Genomic DNA, 21663 nt, shown 5'->3' with positions numbered 1-21663 from the left:
ATCAAAGGCATATAGAGGGCAAGGCCAGGCCTCTGTCCTCAAAGAGAATACAGTCTTGGCATAGACACAGCATCAAAGCAGAGAAAGAACGTGATTCATTAATTAAGCCCCTATGAGTAGTGTGGATGACTGCAGATAACGTGCCTATCTGGATCAAACAAATATATTTTTTGGAAACGTGTTACAGTGATCTCCTAGGAACATCTAGTACATGTTTGCAGACGTGACTACAGAGGAATTATTCTTTGGATTATAACTTGTTTAGTGGGAGAAAGTGGCCAGGCTCAGAGATGAAATGACCTGTCCAATGGCACACAAGTGACCAGCAGCTGAGCTGAACTAGCATCTGAAGGGCCTGTGAAGGACTCTGCCACAAGAGGAGATGCTTAATATGTGAGCATATGCTTGAAATAATAATAATTATTTATTATAATTATACTACTAATAATAGTAATGCTACCTTATATTGAATATTTACTGTGTACCAACAGTATTCTAACCCCTTTACATGCTTGAGAGGATTGAATTCTTGAAACATCCCTAGGGCTAGATGCTTTACACACATGAACTCTACTTCTTAAGATAGCCCTGTAAGAAGGTGCTATTCTCTCCTTTGTACAGTTGAGGAAACTGAGGCCCAAAGAGGGTAGGAGACTTACCCAGGATCACATGGTTGGTATGTGAGATTTGGAGTAAAGAAAGGTGTTTTAAAAATAACTCTAGCAGTAGGCTGTAAGTATTGGAAGGTCACACTGTGTGTTTGCTCAGCAGCACGTGCATTCTATGAGATTGTTTGGGTCTGTATTTGGCTCTGCACACACAGATAATACTCCCTGGCATGGGAAGGAGATATAAAAAGCAAACAAATTGTGTGGTTCTTCCAGGTTCTTCATTAAACAGACTTGTGGTTTGGGACTTCTGCCATCAACCTGAGTACAGACCTAAGTTCAGGTCTTTTCTTCTTGAACCCCTGCTTAGCAGGCTCTGTGCTAGGTCCTGGGATTTAGGTGACCCAGAGATGGCAATGCCCTAGACTTTCTCCCATCTACATGTGTTAGAGAGGCACAGAGCATGGACCGTGGGCTTACATGTCTAGCCTGCCAGACCAGCCTGGCACTCCACTTGGGAAAGTGGGTCTTTTCTTAGGATTTCAACTCTGAACACAGTGGAGATGATTTGCCCCATTTAGAGTTTTGAGAGTGCTCTTTGTTGAGCTTTTTTCCTCACTTGTCTCCAACAGAGATCACGTTAGACTTTGGGACGTATTGGGTGAAATGACTGTGGGTTCTGGAAAATGATTCCCGGTACTCCTTGACTCCACAGTGGATGCCTGTCCCAGTCCTGGGCCCTCTCCTCTCTCCATGGGTTCTAAAACAGCAGCTTCTGAATTCACACTGTAATTTCAGCTGCTTACTAGGAAGCACTTCATTGAATCCAGCTGTAGTGGTCCAGCTCTTTGTCGCATTAATTAGTAACAAAGAAAATTAGATGTCTGTAGTACCTTCAAAAGAGATATCTTTACAAAAAGTTTGGATTGATATTCAAGTTACACTGAGAACCTTCAGTAAAAAGTGATCCAGAGTGTAATTTGAGGGTTTGGAATCATGCCCAGTAAATCTTTCAGAATAGTGGGACACCAGTTTGGATTTTTAACCTGAGTTCGAGGAGCAGAGGAGTAAAGAAGTGTTCACTGCTCTGCCTCCAGAAGCTCCTGTCTCATGGGGGGCACAGACATACAGAGAATCTTCTCTAATGCAGTGGGATGGGGCGCGGATGGGGCGCTTATGGGGCTGCAGGGCTGCCCGTTGGTTTGGGGTGGAGGAGTGGGAACCCGGAAGCTATGCAAGGTTTGAGCAGGAAAGGGACTTGGTCAAAGCAAAGTTCCAAGAAGGCTCATCTGGCGACGGTGTGTCACCTGCGGTGTTGGACGGATGAAACCAGTGGCTTGCAAGCTGTAGTGGTAGGTTTTTGTCAGCCTAGACACTGGTTTTCATTAGCTCTTTAGGAGCTGTTTTTACTCATTTTAAAAGCAAGGCATGCTTATTTATAAATAATTTGGAAAACACATTATCATATAATGTGGCAGTATCAGCCATTCCCAACTCAATACTGTTAACGTTTTTATATATTTCCTTCCTTTTCTCATTGCATTACAGGTTTACAAATGATTTTGTGTCTTGTCTTTTTCAAATAATTACATTAAGCTATTACTCATATTAAAAAAATACGACTTTAAAGAAAACATTCCCAGAGCACAGCTCTTGTGCAAACTGGAGGTGTGAGTGCTTTCAGGACTGGAGCAGGAAGGAGGGGACAAAAGGCTGCTTCTGCCACTCGGAGTGAACCCAGGAGGGTTGGCACTCAGTCAGGAGAGGGGCTGTGAGAGTTAAGAAGGAAGCTTTATCACAAGGCAGCAGCCCAGCTCCAGAGGGAGCAGGACTGAGAAGGAGAAGGTGCATTGAGTAAGGGCTTTTCAGAAGGAAGAAACTTCCCATCACTGGGAAGGAAAACAAACTGAGCTCCTGTCTTCAGGCCTCTCTGTACCATGATGCTGCTTAGCCATTTCTCTGTTCTCGCTTTATTCTTCTAATAGCACTAACGGTGCCTCCAGGGGATCTTTCCACACTTGAGTTTTGCAGGTTCCAGTATGCCCCTCCCACTTCTTCCTCTTGCCAGGGGTCATTGGGGCGCTAGGCCTCCCTCCCTCGCCCTGCAATCCACCTGCCTTGCTAGAGGCCTCCGTTCCGCTGAAGCATCTTTTCTTTGCACTCGGCATAAGCAATTATTTCTCCTATCACTGCTCTTAATGCTTCCCAGAGAGTTGGCAGATCATTTTTTGCTGACGGGTATCACCCCACCCAGAAATGATAGACTGCCTCCCTCAGTCTTATTAATAATAAAAAAGGCATTTTTCTCTCCTCCCCCATTACAGCTATAGTCAGAGCAGTGTGGGAGCACTTCCCCCACCAAGGTCAGCAGGGGAGGCTGGATCACTGAATCCCCAAGGACCCAAGAGAGGGCACATAGCCACAGCAGTGGAAACTGGAGACTCGTTTACCCCAGTTGTACCAGGCTGCTCTTTCTCTCGGGTGAGAGCTTCCGTTTGCCTGCTCTGCTTCCCGGTGCCCTGCTAACTTCCTCTGAGTGAATGATTTCAGATACAGGTGTAGGAGTTTGAGAGAGAGAGAACGAGAGCTTCCCTGCTCTCTCTGCCCAGTGAGGCTGTTACAATTCCAGTATCTCTTGAAGGTTGTCCACAGTGTCCTGGGTCTGGATTGCAAAAGAAAATCAGACAGGTACAGGTTAAGATGACACCTTATAGTGCTACCTTATATTGGTTTCAGAAGTGTGTGGAATGGGACTTGGGGGCTTTAGTTGTCTACAAGTGTGAAAGGAGCCAACAGTAGGATGTGAGCTGCTTTAAAAAAAAGCCAGTGCACCTTGGCTGTGTTAGGAGAATTGTAGATTCCAGATCACAGGAAGTAATGCTGCTTTCTTGTGCACTCTGGTCAACCTGTCCTTGGTGTCTGTGTCCCTTTCTCAGCCCCACATTTTAAAGAGACCTGACATTCTAAGGGTTGTCCAGAGGCAAATGAGGAAGATGGCAAAGATGATGCCATACTCAGATTCACCCACAGTGGTTGGTTTTTGTTCTCTAAGGGAAAAGAAGTCTGCAGTGATTCTGAAACTCAATCCTATATTTCAAGAATCTAGGAAGAGACCCTGTGCAGCTATCAGGGTAGAACATTTGTCTTGGATAGTAGTGACTCTCTGTTAGAGACATTCAAATGGAGTCATCAGGGATGATGTAGAAAAGATTCCTATACCAAACTAGAGTCTGATCTAAAGGTCCCTTTGAGCTCTGAGATTCTGAATTTTTGTGTGGTTCCTGGACTTCAACTCTTCTATCCAGTATAGTAGCCACACATGGCTATTTAAATTTGAGTTTAAATTAATTAAAATTAAGTCAAATGAAAAGTTCAGTTCCTCAGTCATACCAGGTACATTTGAAGTGCTCTGTAGTCACATGTAGTTAGTGGCCACCATATCAAGCAACACATTTTCATGATCCTAGGTTTGATTAGACCGCGCTGGCCTAGAACATCAGTGGCCGGGGGGAATAAGGAATCTCTTTTCTATGGCTATCATGAAGCCCCAGAGAAAATCAGCTGGTCTGTCAAAGATCATAGAGCCAATCCCTCTTCCCTTCCCTTTTGTTGTCCATTCAAAAGAGCTCTGAGTTAAGATGAAGAGTCGGTCAAGTCCCAGCTCTGTCAAAAACTCCCAGAATGACCTTGGGCAACTTACTTTACTTCCCTGGATGCATTTCCTCATCTGCAGAATGGTTCCTTCCAGCTGCAACAGTCTAATAAAATATTATAGTGTGATCTTGTCAGCTTGATAACTTTCCAGAGAAAGTAGCAGTTTGTGCCAAGCACACAGCTTTTATTTCACTGTCCACGTTAGCCTGGTATAGTGGAAAGATCCCAGAACTTGGAGTCATATCCAGCTTTGTCTTAGTTTGGCTATGTGACCTTGGACAAGTACTTGATCTCACTGAACCAGAATTAGTCATCTAGAAAATGGAACGAATAATATCTCATGGGTAATCATGGCTTATAGTGAGGTACTCAAGTAATGCTTCCCAGAATGATGACAAAAGTGAATAGGGTTATCCCTAAGGTGAAAGTTACATGACAGGAGAAGACTTTTTCCCATCTGCATGTTTCAGAGATGTACATGCTTCAAAGATGCATAAAAAAATAAAGAGTCTGAGCCTTACTAAGCCTCAGGCAGCACGTATAGAGGCTTTGTATCGTAGGAAGTATTATGGAGCTCCCAGGTGGCTACAGTAATCTTATCAATCTTTCATATAGCAAGAATCGGGATTTGCAGTTTAGTGAGAAGACTGAGTGTCTTCAGCTCTGGGTCTGAGACCAGCTCTTCCACTAACCAGGCCATGAAACCGTTAGCATATCTCTACCTTCTGGAGGCCACTAGATGGACAGAAATATCCTTGTACTAAGTAAGCTTCTTTGGAATTTAATGGACTTTGTTAAAGTTGTAGACATATGAATATATCACCACACCATAGAAATATTTATCCTGCCTACTGTATGCCAGACACTCTCTTGATATTCTTGGATACTCTTAAACTCCACAATGGGAGACACAGTGATAGCTGCTGCTGTTGAAATGTATATCATCTATGGAGTTTAAGGAGATAGCAGTCATTTGTGCCTGGGCCTCAGAGAAGAGATGGCATTCAGACCAGGTCTGTAGGGATGAGCAGGAGTTCATTTTGACATCATGATGAACAGATAGCAAGAACAAAGATAAGGAAGTGGAAACTTTAAGCACATATTCTGAAAACTGACCTTTTTAAAATTTGAACTGAGGCATAGAGTACATGGAGAGTTAGCAGGAATTGAGAAGTTGGTCCAGATCGCAGAGGGCATTGAATGCTCAAATGAGGGATTTGAACATCCATCACAAGGTTTTGGAGAACCATTGAAGGCTTTGGGCAGGGAGAAGTGGCACAATCAGAGCTCATTAGAAACATTACCATCAGGTCTTGCCCCTGATAAAAGAATATCATGTATCAGGTGACAGGTGGGGGAAGTATGAGGAGTGGGGCCACATAAGCAGACACCTGTTCTGCCTGTGGGCAGGGCTGCAGCCACAGATACAGGGAAAGCTGATCCTCACAATCAAAGCTGTTGTTTCTAGGAGCCAGCTGGCTTCTTTCTTCTCTCCCTGCTCCTGGAGGTGGGAATCAGAGGTACCTGCAAGGGTTTGCTCCTAGAAGGCCCTGGCAGCACCAGAGACTGTTCTCAGCTGCCATCTCCTGGTCTCTTTGGAATGAATATCCCCCAGGGATCTATGTGCTCTGGGGAGTTTATGCTCACTCAGAGAGTAGGGTGTTACAACAGATTGGGGAAAATCTGCAGCTTGATCTTTTGAAATGATTGGTCTCTGTGTGTGTCTCCTCTGCTAGACTAATAGTCCTACATGTCAAGGATGGCTGTTTTCATCTCTGTACCAACCAGTGTTTCACATAAGGCCATAGCAATTATATCAGAGCTGTTTATTGAGCAGTTCCTATGTGCCAGGCATAGTGCCTAGAAATCTTATATGTATTAGCTTGTTTAATGCTCCAAGAACTCTGTTAGAAAGCTTCTAAGCTATGTTATTCAAGTGACTTGCCCCAAGCTTACACAACTAGGAAGTGGTCAGGATTTAAATTCATATCTTTCTAGCCCCAAAGCCCCTTGCTCTTAACCGTTTTCTCTTTTCCATTCCAGAATAGATGCTCAGTGTCAGTTAAAGTAACATAAACAAGAACTTCCTTGGAACAAAGGCCTGTCTCAAAATAAAGTTTCCTGATGCTCTAACTTGCACCTATCAGTGAGAGAAACCCACAGGATAAGAGGCAATGAGAACAGGAAGGATGTTCCTAGTGTGTGGAGCTAGAATAGAAATAGGAGAAGGATGGAAACTATAGAAGAGACAGGTTTGAACACAGTTGAAGGATGAACTTACAATAGTCAGTGATGGCCAGTGATGGGGCAGAGCACCTCATGAAATAGTGAGCTTCCTATGTAATGTATAAGGTGGGTTGGCCAGCTGTCTGAGATCTCAGCCAGAACTTTTCAGGCCACTTCCAGCACCAAGTTTCTGTGAAGCAGATTTCAAGGATAGTGCTTGCTGCTGGTATCACCAATGGCACCTGTCACCTTTATTTCCACTTACCATGAACCACAGTTGTAGAGATTAGCAGTTTTGTGAATAGAATGCCTAGCTCATGGAGACATCCAATCAATGATAGAGATCCTTATTATGATTTGAAGGGACCTAACAAGTGATGCTCTTGTTTTCCATATCCTGTAAAACCACTGTAAATCAGGTGAGAGATAACACAAAAGAGAAAAGCATATTGAATCCTAAGGTCACCTTTAATACAGATTATGTCCTGGATGGATTTCCTGAACACAGTGGACTTCCTAACACATAACCCCACACTTTGACAGACTGACATACCATGTTACAGGGACTTTGGACCCCACAGGCCTCCTGCTCTCATCGAACAGATCCTGGAACAGAAAGTGTGCTTCCAGCTGGTATCTGGCTGCCAGAAGGGAAGAAGTACACAGTGGCTGAGGCTTCTGTGCCTATTGCCAGTATTGAAGCTTGTTCAGAATGGTCACTGTACTTCCCCTGGAGAAGAGAGGTGAGGGGGTACCAAGAAGCCTAGACTGCTACCCCAGGGGGCTCCCTCCACATGGAAGCTAACCCTGGAAGTGGGAGATGAGTAACCCCTTGCCAGGAACAGCCCTCTGAACTGCACTCTTCATTTATCTGCTCCCTTCCTCACTGGACCTCGGAGTGCTTGAGGCACCAGGCACCCAGCACAGCTCGGCAGACAGGAAGTGTTCAGAAATGAGAGGAACGAATGAACTCACATCTTCTAATGCCGGTATTTATTAAAGGAGCACCTTTCGAAAGCAGAGAAGGATGCCTTTTCTTACCTTACCAGACTCCCAGCACCCTAAACCACGCCTTTATCATGTTTTCCAAGTCCTCTCCCTTTTCTGTACCACGGCAGGTTAGACAAGGGACAAGGTATTGCCAGAGGATTCAGGAAACGTTTTACCCAAGGCCATGCTGTTCCCCCATCCCTGCCCAGGCCAACCCCCATGGCTGTGAACAGGTGAAGGAACCTGCGAGGAGAGTGCTGTGTGGGAGGGGCAGCCCCCAGCCGGGGTCCTGCTGCCCCATCTGTGATGAATGATAATGCTGCTGCACCACCTTGATGAGAATCACTGACAGCAGACTTGTGAAGTCACATTGGAAACTGGGAAGTACTTTACTTTGTGGATATGGAAAGTACAGTGGAATCTGTAGAAATGTGCTAGAGGAAATTCATGGCAGTGAAGTGGTAACAGATCACCCAGACCCCACCAGGCTGACAGGAGGAAAGTGGTGCCTCTATAGGTGCTCACTGGTGGTATCCCAGATGTTTGCTTGTGTGGTAAAATTGAAAGGTGTGTCCCAGTGGGTGCTAGAGTCCCACACTGCCCACAAAAGCCTGTAGTACTCACTGCGTAGTAATAATATAATAACATTTACTAAATATCTACTAAATTCTAGGAATGTGCTACCCCTGTTAAATCTATTATCTCACTTCTTTATAATAACCCATCAAAGGAAAATTGTCCCCCTTTATACCAGTAGAGAAACTGAGATTTATCAAGATCAAATTACTTGCCCAAGTAATAGCTAGTGAGTGTGGGAGCCAGCTCACAGTCAGGGCTGTAAACTCCACACTGTACTGTTACTCTTGCAGTGGGTCAGGGTTACTGTAAGCCTGCAGGGATGGGGAGTTTGGAGGCACTGCAAATCTTTTATCAAGGTCATTTGTAAAGTCACCTGCCTCTGGGCCATCCTAACCCAGAGCTAGAGGAGTGGCCTCTGTATTCCCAGCTCTTTCTGAGCTCCAGAGCAAGATCAGTGCCAGCCTAGAAATGCCAGTCTTGTCTTCAAACGTTCTGGATGAATGGAGTGAGCAGGATCCTGAGGGACTGAGGCATGGGATTCTCTAGGGCACTGCCTTTAGCATTGGAAGCCCTGGGCTCTAGGCCACTAGTTTAGTGGGGTTAACACACCAGCAATGGCTGGCTGTCTGCAGGGGCTAGAAGTGGATAATTTTTGAGAAATGTTTCAGCCTAACAAAGGACCTGACCCCTATAGTCACTCAGCTAGGATTTCATAAATGTATGAGGACACTTGAAAAGTACAAATACCAGGAATCAGCATTTGGATATTAAATGTAGGGAGATCCTTTTTCTGTCATTTTTGCCCATACCTACTTCTACAGATTTCCTGGATGGAAGACTAAGATAACAAGAGACTTAAGTTTTTCAAATAGAGGAGAAAAAGTAAGCAAGAATTAGGTTTGGTGAATTATCAAGGTGCTGCTGTTCACCTTTGGCACTTGTTACTGCTCTGTGGCAGCAATTCTGCCTGGGTAAGATTCTGCCTCCATCAGAATCATCCTTTGAGGAAATGGTTTTGGTTCTGTCATATACTTTCCAATGTCCACCCTTTTTCCCCAGCAGGTATGTCCTAAGCCTGCTCCCCTCTCTACCCCAGCTCTGGCTGCCCAGACCATTGGGTATCAAGGTCATTATTATCCATTGTGCATTTATTGAGTGTCAAACAGGCATTGCACTAAGCCATTGACCTTCATCGTCTTATTTGTCCTCACACCAGAGGGCTATCATTAGGCCGCCATGCCCTGACCCCACCACACACCCATCTCAGCTGTCTTCTTTCTGGCCCTTATAACCCTTAACTAAACCCTCCCCTTCACTGTGTTCTAGTCCCAGCTATACAACCCTAGAATAGCACACATCTTACAGCATTGTGATAATTGGTCCATATTGTGTACCATTCTTCCATTCAACTCATGTTTATTGGGTACCTTCTGTATGTTGTATATTGTCCCCATTGGACTTGGAAATCCTTTAGGGCAAGAGACCACTCCGTGTTCTTTCTTGTTGTGCATCCCCAGCACACAGCACTGTGTCTGGTTCATAGTAGGTCCTCGGGAAGTGTTTGCCAAGAGAAAGCCTCTACGTGGCGTCTACTTCTAGAACAGTCTTCTTTCAGTCCTTCCAACCTCAGACACTGGGAAATGAGAAACCTTCCCCTTAGCTCTTAGCTTAGTAGGGAAACACAGCTATGCTTCTGGACGCTTAACTCTTGGTGATCCCCCTAAGTAGAGGAATCCAAGCTGCAGTTAACTCCAGAGTCATTAATTCCTACATCATTCATTTTGTTCTGTGGATATATTCATTTATTCTTTCACTAGATGCTTAGCATTCTGCAGGTATAAAGCTCTGTGCTGGGAGCTAGAGCCACTAAGGTGAATAAGATACACCACCCCTACACACACACACACACACACACACACACACACACAACCATGACCTCAAGGAGATCAGCAGTCTAGACAGAGGGATGGTAAATCAAGGTCAGAATGGGTTAAGTATCATGGGTATGGTTCACTGAAGAACACTGCTAGGGGGCTTTTTAGGAGGAGGTAAGATCAGGGAAAGCTGTCTAGAGAAGATGGTATTGGATCTGGGCCTTAAAGAAAAATAGGATCAGGGCCTGAAATAGTAGGTGGGAAATTTTTCCTTGTAAGACATAGAAGTAGGAGGGTATGTTTTGGGGGAGCACAATGTCATACAGGTTATTAATTTGTCAATAATTGGCAGAGGTTAGACAGGGGTAACTCTCATTACCATGAACATATCACTACTTGTTTTTCTTTCCTTGTCCCTACCACTCCCTCCTCATGTCTAAAACATAGTTCTGCTAGATTATAATCTGAAGGACTTTGTTCTGTAAAGAATGGGGGTAGGAGAGCCTTGTGTGGAGTGATGCTCTGTCCAGTCACATGAGATTCTTGGTCCTTCAGCTCCCACTCCCCAGGGACTCCATGTAAAGGTCCCTTTGCCTGTCAGCCCTGTGCTGGAGAAGAGCCTACAGAGGCCACCCCCTCAGTTTCTAGAAGCGGTAGATACTGCAGACAGTCTGCCTTGCTCCATCAGCAGGAGGAGACCAACAAGGCAGATTAGTCACTCACATCATTTTATCTGTTGAGTCAACATCTATTTTTAGGTGTGGAACCCATAAAGGGACTCGGCATCTCTGTCATGGAAAGGGAGAGAGTGCCAAGGGTGAGGGGGTCTGCTCATCCTTCATTCCTCTTTGCTAGGTACACTGCCAGACCCTTTCTCAGAAGCAAGTTCTCCTCCACTGCTGGAGCTTTAGTTCTTGATGCCAAGGGTCCAGTTTAACATGTACAATTTCTTTTGTACGCATGCTTTTGTGTGTGTACCACACACACACGCACACATCCATGCACATGCACACTCACTCACCCCCAGAGTCTTAGCAGATCTTCTAAATTGGATATATGGATTAAATAAGACTCCCAACTGAAAAATGCTAAGGCATATAGGTCCCTTCCTGTCCAACATTGTCAGATGTGCTCTGAAATGACTGTTTTCATCATCTATTCTGAGCCATCACCGCCCCAGAAATAGCTTTAGCAGGAAAGTGCTTTTGTTAGACTAGCTGTAAATTATATTTCAAATGTCTGATGTTGTTTTCTTAAAAAATAAATAAATAAGTAAATGAAAGTCTAAAATTAATGACTGCTGGGGTTTGCTTTGCTTATGTGTACTGCTACAGATTTGGCTTCTTGCAGATGGAATTTCAGATCTGTTTACACTTCTGTGTTAGCTTTTTGGGGGAAAAAAAGCAGTTGAGAGATCTGGGAGGACAAATTTACAAAGTCGAACTTATTATAACCATCCGTGAGGCTCGCTTCCTTCTTCCACTGCCCTCTCTACCTCCCTCCTTTCCCCTCTGCTCTCCTTTCCTTGATTGTAGTTTTGTCTGCTCTTCCTCCACGTTAGAAGGTACCCGGTTCTTGCAGATGTTATGACAAGGTCATGTATCCAGTATCACAAGCAGATGTTCATGAAGCCCCATTTCATTGCACTTTGTCATTCAGCGAGAGCAGACCTTGTGGGAGCAGATTGGAACAACACAGAGGATGGGACATAAAAAATCTTGCAGAGAACCTGATCGCTTTAATGTGTTGAAGACGAAGGGCTTGGGGGTGGGGAGGGTGGCAAGGAGAGAAATCTGCAGAGCAGAATTTCATGGAGGTTTTTTTTTTTTTTGGTTTATTCAAAGATTATTATGTGTTAGATACAGTAAATCATCTATACACCCACATCCAGGAGGTAAATCTTCAGAGCTCCATGCGTGGGTCGTTCTGCATTTAACAGCTGCCATACAGTAGCTATTTTGTTCTGCACTTAGAGACCCTTATCTGTGCATTTGTTTTAAGTTATCGTCACCTCTCCTTTTGTTCCTCTGTTGCCATTCTCGGGATTCGTATTACGATTACAAGAGTAGCTAAGAATCTGAACTACTGAGATATTTAAACGGCACCATGAGTTCGAATGATAGACAAGGGGCTGTCATCTCAGTTGTTGACTCAGTCTCTACTCAGAGGGTGTTGCCTGTAATGGATTTAGCTCCTCTTGCCTTTTCCTAGGTCTCATATGCCCGTCCGAGCTCTGCCTCAATCAGGGATGCTAACCTCTACGTTAGCGGCCTTCCCAAAACCATGACCCAGAAGGAACTGGAGCAGCTTTTCTCGCAATATGGCCGTATCATCACCTCTCGAATCCTGGTTGATCAAGTCACAGGTTAAGTGTTTCTTTGTCATTTCTTTCCTTGTGTCTCAATGCCACAGCCAGTGCCCTGTGACCCATAGGAGCAGAGAGATAATGGTTACTTAGGGTAAAGGGTATGGATCACGCGCAGACAGATTTTTGACATAAGAGAAAGATTTCTTATCAATCAAATGCCCACATTTAAAATGGGCCATCTTAGGAGGTAGATCTCCCATCATGGGAACTGTTCCAGCAGCAGCTAAACTACTTGGCAGGGCTATAAAGAGGATTCGGGCATCAGGTTGTGAGTGGGACTGAATGACCTTCAAAGTCTCTTTCAACCCTTAACCAAGTAACATTACTTTTGTATGTGAAAAGAACCTGTGTTAGAGCTCCGGCTCCAATGATATCATTATAGAGCTAGAGGGAACCGCATGCTGCCTTATTTCACATGTGAAAAAAGAGAGGTCTTAAGTGGGGGATCTGACTTCTGCCCAGCTAGTTAGTGGCAGTGCAGGGACATGAACCCAAGACCTGGTACTGTGGTACTTTGTCCATAATAAAGAAAGGCATCTACCACCTCTCAGTAAGAAATGTAAGGTAACCTGGGTTGAATTTTTATTGACAAAATGTTTTCACCTACTCTCCATTTGATCCCATTTTAAAACACCCCCTGAGAGCAGTTCAGCGTGTGTTTCTCATTCGACTCCTGCAATAGACCCTTACTGAAGCCAGCTCTGCCCCAGACACTGTACAGAGGGACACTGGGGGCCTGAGATGAAGGAGGCACAGTTCTGTCCTTGCAGGACTCCATTATGATGAGCACTTGCTGGGGGCTGTCCAGTGTACCACGGGGGCTCAGGAGAAGGTGTGCTGTGCCTGGGCGGGGGGAGGTTGCTGTGAAGGCTACATCAAGGAGGTGACATTTGAGCAGGGTTTTGGAGGATGGATTGAGGTTATCTGGCACAAAGAGGGACAGAAAATTCTAGGTGGACATGATGTGTCCACTAGAATAGGTGGATAGGACATGTCATAAGGCATGGAGTCAAGGAAGAACACAGCCTGTTCAAGGAATATGTGGTGGTTCAGTATGGCTGGCATGAGACTCAACAGGGGATTTGGGACCACATCATCAGGAGCACTAAATGCCATGCTAAGAAAGTCTGACTTCATCTGTATGCAACATAGAGCCATGGGAGGATTTTTTTGTGGGTTTTGTTTGTTATTCTGTATGTGGAGTGGGAGGCAGTGAGGAACAGGTACCACGCACAAAGTAAAGAATTGAAAAGTTACAAAAAATGTGTAAAAGATGCTTTGAAGGGGTGTAATGTGGTCAGAGTTTGCTTGTCAAATAGATTACATGGTTGCTAGGTGCAGAGGGCACATTGCAGGACTAGAAACTGGACAGTGGGTGATGGGTTAGAGCAACTAGAAGGAGACGAGAACTGAGCAATCTGGTGTAGAGGCTGGAATGGACAGATGTGAGAGGTGCCTGTGTTCTGTGGGTGGGAAGCACCTGCCCAGAGCCATGATGGAAGAAATGCAGGCAGATGCATTTTGATGGGTGAGAGAGATTCTGGGATACTCAGCCCTGGCCCCACAAGTGGGGCCACTCCCCACTGGAGGTCCATGGGGCCCAGCCCATCTCTTCTCAGAGATATTTACCAGTGTGCTTTGTTCACTCTTTATGAAGGCTCTTTCTCTTTCCCTAGGAGTGTCCAGAGGGGTGGGATTCATTCGGTTTGATAAGAGAATCGAGGCAGAAGAAGCCATCAAAGGGCTGAATGGCCAGAAGCCCAGCGGTGCTACAGAACCGATTACTGTGAAGTTTGCCAACAACCCCAGCCAGAAGTCCAGCCAGGCCCTGCTCTCCCAGCTCTACCAGTCTCCCAATCGGCGCTACCCTGGCCCGCTTCACCACCAGGCCCAGAGATTCAGGTAGGCACACCCATGGGGGAAAGAACGCTGCTCCACATGTACAGAGCTGGGTGGGGGCCAGGGAAACCCACATCCCAGAAAGATGGGACAAGCATAAGAACCTCTGTCCCCAGGAATCACTGTGTGAAGCTCCCTACTGAACCTCAGTTTCCACTACTGTTAAATGGGATGGTCCGACCAGATGCTCTACCAAGCCCCCTTTCAACTTACGACTGTGGCTGTGGTTAAACTTCAGATTCTTGGATTAAAACAAAATGTCTACATTTCATCAAACAAGAAGGTGTTCTGTTTCAACAAGTTAAATCACAAATAAGTGACCACATTCAGTAGCTTAGAGTTAAGGCAGAGGGAGTGGCTTTTAACAAAGTCAAAGAAAAGTGTAGGCCAGGAGACAGATGATGGGTTGTTTGGCCTGTCCCCCTCTTTCTTCTACAGGTAACTCTGTTGGGTTGGGGAAGGGACAGGTACTCTCTTTTGTGTTAACTTCACTCTGACTGTTAAGTCAGTAGATTCTGGGACAAGAAGGAAGATTTTGTCTAAGACTTATTAGTGTTTCCTTCAGGTACCAAACCCTCCCGGTGCAATGGGGGCACTTCCCTTCTCCTGGGACATTTCTGAAAGGCAGGTTTCACTCCATGAAGGCAGTCTTACCTTGACTGCCTTTATTGTGCAAGAGTTAAGAATATTCTTGACCTACTCGTAATAATTCTAAATAATGATTTTATTCCACCCATGCCCCAACTTCCTTTTAATGAAAGGGTTTTTCTCCTTTTCACACATCACATGGGAAGATAGTAGGCCCTTCCATCTGGCCACGATGAGGAGAAAATCAGCCTTAGCAGTGTCCTCCCATGCCCTGGGAATTTGAAATGGTTAATGATTTCATGAGGAGTCCAAGTCATCTAATTTTTATTTTGTGTGAGAGCACATGCAGTATTTATGTAAAAAGCCTTTCCAGCAGGCTTCTAATGGTGGAAACTATGGTTACTACTGCCCCATGGTGTGAATAGCTTGTCCCCAAGTAAAATACTGACCATGACGGAGATTACAACATAATGGCAGTTTGCTGGGAGGAGCTTTCAGGTTGCAAACAGTCAGCTCATTGTAAAAAATCTTAACCCCAAACTCCTCCTTCCCCCTCAAAACAATGTGTGTGGTAAGAAGATTTAGTTAATGTAGCTAGATTAAGAGAAAAGATCTATTCTGATAATGCCTTGTGCATGCACGTGTATTCCTTTTATTCACAAGTTTAATTGCAGTAAAAGGTGAATTGTAATAAAAGGTGAACAACTTAAGAAGCTGCCCCCTTTTAACGGTCTCACACACAATATAAAATGAAATCCACACAAATGTTCTGAGAGGAGGGGTGAGTGGGATTAATTCAGACCTTGAAAGAAAGGGAGCTTCATTAGACACTTGCTTTAAACTCCAGCATTGACCTGAACGTGGATTACTCATAGTTGGAGGCAGAAAAGGGGGAAACGACCAGTGGATAGACTTCTAAGCATTGGGGAAAGTTGTCGAGCTTTTCTTCTTTGAAAATGGAGCATTCTTATTAATAGTTCCATTGAGCGATCTTGCCATCTGTGAGGCATTAACCCAGAGACCCTCCTTCTCTTTGCAGGCTGGACAATTTGCTTAATATGGCCTATGGCGTAAAGAGGTAATTAAAACTCCACAGATTGCCAGATGTCCGTGTTGGCACAGACTGGGGCTAGAAATTTTTTTTTTTAATTCACTAACTTTACTTTTTTTTTTTTTAATTCTTCCTTTTTCCTCCACCAGCATGTCAAATTCTTAATTTTAATTTCAGACTTCAGTTGGTTTTGTTTCTTTTAGGGCACACAAAGCGTGTTTGTGTGTTTCACTTTTTCTTTTATTTGCAGGTGGGCTTCTCCTATGGTTCAGGTGCCACAGCTACCAAGCCCTTGATAATCTGGTTCTCTAGACGGCTCCCCCAAGGGAGAAGGCTCCTAGTCTTTGCCAGCTGACTTTGCAAACTTGCAGAGCAACTGTTTTGCATTAGCAATGCCAAGATTCAGTTAAGAGGGCAGATTCCAGCAAATCAAAATTAGAACACTTTGCTAATCACGGTTGACAATCTTATGATTGTCAGTGGAAAAATTAGATTTTGGACTACCAGCCCTTGGCCAAAGCATGTATAAACTTGTGGAGGACCTGCTGACTCCCACCCCCAGCTCAGTGTGCATTTCAGGGTACAGCCTGAGAATGAAGTGTATCTGTGTGCACCTCAACCAGGAGTTTCTTTTGTTACAGGTTTTAACAGTTATTATAAATCCTCCCTTGGTTTTATACATGTATATATGTTTTACACTTGCAGTTTCTTTCATTTAAAGCCTTTCTGTGGGGTTGGGGGTTCAAATAGAATCGAGGTTTGTGGGGGCTCTCTGAATGCAGTCACAAGAGTGATCCAGACCTAGTCTGAAAGCTGAATCTCAGGAAGTTGAGTGCGTTATGTCACTGTGTCCATGAGATTCCCATATGTGCTTTTGATAAGCTCCACTGAGCTGCTAGGGACATAGCATCTTCATCATCCTGCTCAGTAGAGCTGCACACTTTAATTCCCCTTCCCACAGTCAGGGAAAGCAATGTGGTCTTTAGTAGTCCCAGTCACATCCCCCATATGAGGCAGCTCTTTCACCACTTGGCCATGCGTGGTAAGTACCCTGACTCTGGAAACTGCACACAGTAAAGGGAATAACTTGACTGCAGACTTCACTTCAAGAGCGCCAGCCTCTTGAATCTCAGTCCTGGCACCAGTGAGGATAACTGAATTACTTCCACGTGTCCAGCACACTGCTTGCCTGTTCCCACTCTCACTTTTGCATTTTTCCCACTCTGCCCTTTGCTCCCCTCTGACTCGAGTGAGGCGGCACCAGTTACAGAAAGAGGAATGCTCATGCACGGACCAGGCCAGGGAAGGCACACAGTTGCAGCGTGCATGCCGCCACCCCCTCTGCTTCCCCACTCAGAGCACATGTCACTAGTGGATAAGAGCACTCTCCTTTCCTACTAAGCCCAGGTTTGGATCCAGGCTCCTCCCTACCAAAGTGCTCCAGGTAGCCATTCCCAACTAGAATTGAGACTCTCCTTGAAACCTCTTTGCTGGCTCCTGACTTTGGCCTTAAAATAATTACTTATAGCTGTTCTCTACCTTTAAACTGAGAGGAGTCAATTCACTCAGTTGGAGGAGAGAAGGTTGAGAAGACAGTCTTCAGAAATAATGCAAATAATAGTTAGACATGCATTTGCCCTTCTAAGAATTCTTACCGTGATGATTTTTGGTTTTGTCTCGTTACTTGTTTTTTTTTTAATGTCTATTTATTTATTTTGAGAGAGAGAGAGCAGGGGAGGGGAAGAGAGAGAGGGAGACAGAGAATCCCAAGCAGGCTGCACGCTGCCAGCACAGCACCTATGTGGTGCTCAAATTCACAAACCATGAGATCAAGAGTCAGAGTCTTAACTGAGCCACCCAGGTGCCCCTTGGTATTTGTTTTTTAGCAAGAGGGAAGATTGACTTAGTGAATAATGCCAAAATTAATACCTATTGAGTTATGTTTAGCATATCTACAGCAGCCACTTGATTACCTAAATTCTAGTTACATGCAGAACTATTCTTCCATAGGACTTTCCAATCTCCAAGAACATTTGCTTATTTTTAAAACATCCTAAGTAACACTTTACCCCATTCTTGTCCCCAGTTTTTGCTTCCTTTCCTCCTCCTATCCTCCTTTTCAGAAAACAAAAACAAAACCAAAAAAACCCAACCACATGAAAACGAAGACACTAATCAGTGGATATGGACAAAATCCCTGTATATGTTTGGTATAAAACAAAAAGTTAGCAAATATTTTTCTGCTGTAGGCACTGGTAACATAATCTGATGCATCCATTATGAATCACACGGTATATATTTTATCAGACGGTGAATAAAATCTGAAGGGTTGTTTTTCTTTTCATGATAGTAGCATGAAAACTGAGATTTCAAAGGCTAATACAAAAGAAGTTATAATAGGCAAGTAACAGTTTCCTGCTTTTCTAATTCAAGTTATATAAATGCACAAACCACTTGAAATCTTACTCCTGTGATGCTTAGAAATTAATTCCAGATAATACAGCATCAAGGAGTGATCTGTCATTAATATTATTGGTTGGGCTTTTTTTTTTGAACTCTTTTAAATAAATGCTAAATGAAACAGCCACCCATGTGGTTAATAACAAGGCATGTCTGTTCATTGTCACACATCTCTGTCCACAAAATATCAAGAGATCTTTGACAACCATAAGTCAGGGGACTGCAAAGATGGTAGACTTGAAAACTCCTCGGGCCATCCCCTAATCTGCCTTAAAAATTAAAAAAAAAATTTCCCAAGCTTTGATATCCACCAGTGTTATTCACTTATGCAGTCAATAAGTATTTATTATTTTCTATGTGTCACTATGTCTGTGATAGTCCCACATGTGCCTCAGTGAATAAATAAGTAGAGCAACAGAATGAATGAAATAGAGCCCCTCCCCCAAGAGCTGTCTATTGTGGGGAGGGAGGATAAGGGTCAGAGTGGGATACCCTATGACCATATACTGTGGTACAAGTATGGTAGAGCCTTGCTCTAGGAGTTTCTTATGGTTATTAGGAATTGACCTAGCTTTTCTCTTGGCATTTATGTCCCTTAGCCAGTTGAGCCATTCCATTCAGAAGAAATGCCACAGACATTAGTTGTTGCATTTTGGTTTTTAAACCTTGAAGACTCTCCTGCAAACACTCACTCAGCCCTCTGCCCCATGTCTGTGTCTGTGCATCTGTGTGTTATCCGTGGTCAGACTGATGTCTGGACCAGTCCCCCCTTCTGCCTGTCCCCCCAGGTTCTCCCCAATCACCATTGACGGAATGACAAGCCTTGTGGGAATGAACATCCCTGGTCACACAGGAACAGGCTGGTGCATCTTTGTCTACAACCTGTCCCCTGATTCCGACGAGAGTGTCCTCTGGCAGCTCTTCGGCCCCTTTGGCGCAGTGAACAACGTTAAGGTCATCCGCGACTTCAACACCAATAAGTGCAAGGGATTCGGCTTTGTCACCATGACCAACTATGATGAGGCAGCCATGGCCATTGCCAGCCTCAACGGGTACCGCCTAGGAGACCGAGTGTTGCAAGTTTCCTTTAAAACCAACAAAGCCCACAAGTCCTGAATTTCCCATCCTTACTTATTAAAATATATATATAAATATATACGAACAACACACACACACATACACACACACACACAAAAGAGAGAGAAACAAACTTTTCGAGGCTTATATTCAACCATGGACTTTATAAGCCAGTGTTGCCTAAGTATTAAAACATTGGATTATCCTGAGGTGTACCAGGAAAGGATTTTATAATGCTTAGAAAAAAAAAAAGAAAAAAAAACAAAAAAATACCTTTGATGCATTGAATGTTCTTTCATAGCTGTCGTTGTTGAATATAATATACATAGATAGCGATGTGCAGGGATTTTAACCCAGCCAGCTAACTTTACTACCTTCCTTGAAGGTGGGTCTTTTTAAGATGACCATTCGCTCATTTGAAGAAGAAAAACAAAAAACAAAAAAAAAAATAAAAATAAAACAATTTTTACAAAGTAATGGGATTCAAAGAAAGAAAAAAAAGATTTTTTTTTGTCAAAAAGTTGATCCAATCAGATTGGTAAAAACCCCCCACACAAATTAAAGAGGAATAATAAAAATTGCAAAAATGAAAAAAAAACTTTTGCAAATTTTTTTATTTTTCCTTTTTTCTTTTATATCATGTGAACTAAAAACAGTCTTCTGTTAGGGGATGGGGGCAAGGGGGATACCTGATGACATTAACAATTTAATAACATTAACATTGTTGCCAAAGAGGTGGTCTCTTTGCTGAAAATGGGTTTCAAGAAAAATCTATTTTTATAAAATATAAAGAATTTTTACAAGAGAATCTGGATTTGAGAAAAAAATATTTTGACTGGCTAATTTAGGGGAAATTGACAACTTTGTCGCGTTCATACTGCACTGGTAACTTTTTAGAGATCAAGATGTGTGTTTTAAACTGGATTCGTAGACTGTTTTTTGAAGGATGGGCTATAAACAGATGATCTTCATATCTTTTCATAGCATGTAATAATAATAAAAAAATTATTAATTACTAGGGGAAAGGAGTGTTCGTTCTACCCAGGGTACCACAGTTCCCCACAGTCAAAACCCAAAAGCAAGGAGATGAGTTGAAAGACAGTTTTTCTTTAAGTCATCAGTATGGGATGTCAGCAGAACAAAAATTAAAAAGATTAATTTTCCTTTTGATCTAAAACTTCCTTAGTTTGAGCAGTAGGTGCTACGAAATTATTTACATATCTTAGTATCATAGTTAAATGTAATGTGTTTAGGAGAGGAAAACAAAAGATACATTTGCTTTAAATTCATTAAGGAATTTTCAAATTCACTTTGTAGCCCATGCTGGTAGAATTGGGCTGTGTTGGTACATTTGAAACACTGTTTATGTTGCTTGAAACACTTATTTATTTAATCGCCGATGTGATGATGCCTATGGCCGAGATCAAATATAGCTAGATTGGCTAGACTACTTATTTGTTTACTTAAACTATGGGAAGAAGCATATTATTGTGTCATTCTGTTGTGTGTGTATGTGTATATACAATATAAATATATATATATAAAGTTATTTTTTCTTTGGGTTAATTTATTATAAGTTGTAACACTTGGCTAGTTTTGTTTGTATATGTCTTAAAATGTTTTCTTATGATATTTAAGTGACAGTTAAAGAGGTATCAAGGTAACTTGTGTAGAACTATTGTTTGATATATTGTCATGTTTGTTGTGAATATTTTTTCTTACTGCACAGTAGAAAAATAAAAACAACTGGGTCTTTATTTTAATGTAATTCAGATTGGGGAAAAAAAAACAGAGCTAAGGGAACAAAATGACTGAGGGAGCATTCTCCCACGTCCAGTGCACTGATCATTTTAGTATGTTTGTGCTTTGTACGGTTATATATTTAAAACAAAAACAAAACAAAAAAATACAAGGGTTCATGCTCTTCCCTGGGTAATAGAAACAGTTACTCGCTATGCATAATCTAGTTGATAGTTAAATTTGCTATTGCTTTTCTTGTCTTGTTATATAAAATCTTTTCAATACAAGTTTAGTCTTAATGGTAATAAAACGTTATGGTTATTTATAACTTGTGCTTATTTTGTGCGTTTTTTCCCATGCTGAACCCACTAAGTGCATGTAGACAGAACTGTTGTTTTCACACTGAAGAGGCAAACTGTAGTAGTAGTCGTAGTGGTAGACAGATAACGCAAACCAAGGCTGCATCATAGACTCCTCCTTTAAATTTTTTTTCTGTTTTTTTTTCCTCTTTTCGGTTTTGAAAAAAAAAAAAAAAAAAACACCAGATTT

General features: G+C 43.1%; 1 protein-coding gene across 2 annotated transcripts in view; it reads left to right on the top strand.

Moving 5' to 3' along the window:
- The window catches only part of ELAVL4 (ELAV like RNA binding protein 4), a 90470-nt gene extending 71057 nt beyond the window's left edge, over positions 1-19413 (top strand). Inside the window, exons 4-7 of one of the 2 annotated variants that reach the window (XM_047084589.1) lie at positions 12143-12296; positions 13976-14201; positions 15826-15864; positions 19086-19413. In XM_047084589.1, coding sequence (XP_046940545.1) covers positions 12143-12296; positions 13976-14201; positions 15826-15864; positions 19086-19413 — 747 coding nt within the window. Of the gene's footprint in view, positions 1-12142; positions 12297-13975; positions 14202-15825; positions 15865-19043 lie in introns of both variants that reach the window. The other variant, XM_047084590.1, reaches the window with a different exon arrangement.
- Positions 19414-21663: the final 2250 nt, after the last annotated feature.

The sequence above is a fragment of the Lynx rufus genome, unplaced genomic scaffold (genome assembly GCF_022079265.1).
Source record: "Lynx rufus isolate CCGP_SWC_20201006 ecotype Redwood Valley unplaced genomic scaffold, mLynRuf1.p SCAF_2, whole genome shotgun sequence".
In the NCBI taxonomy this organism is placed as follows: Eukaryota; Metazoa; Chordata; class Mammalia; order Carnivora; family Felidae; genus Lynx; species Lynx rufus.
Note: the sequence above shows the minus strand (reverse complement) of the source record. Positions and strands in the feature narration are given on the sequence as shown.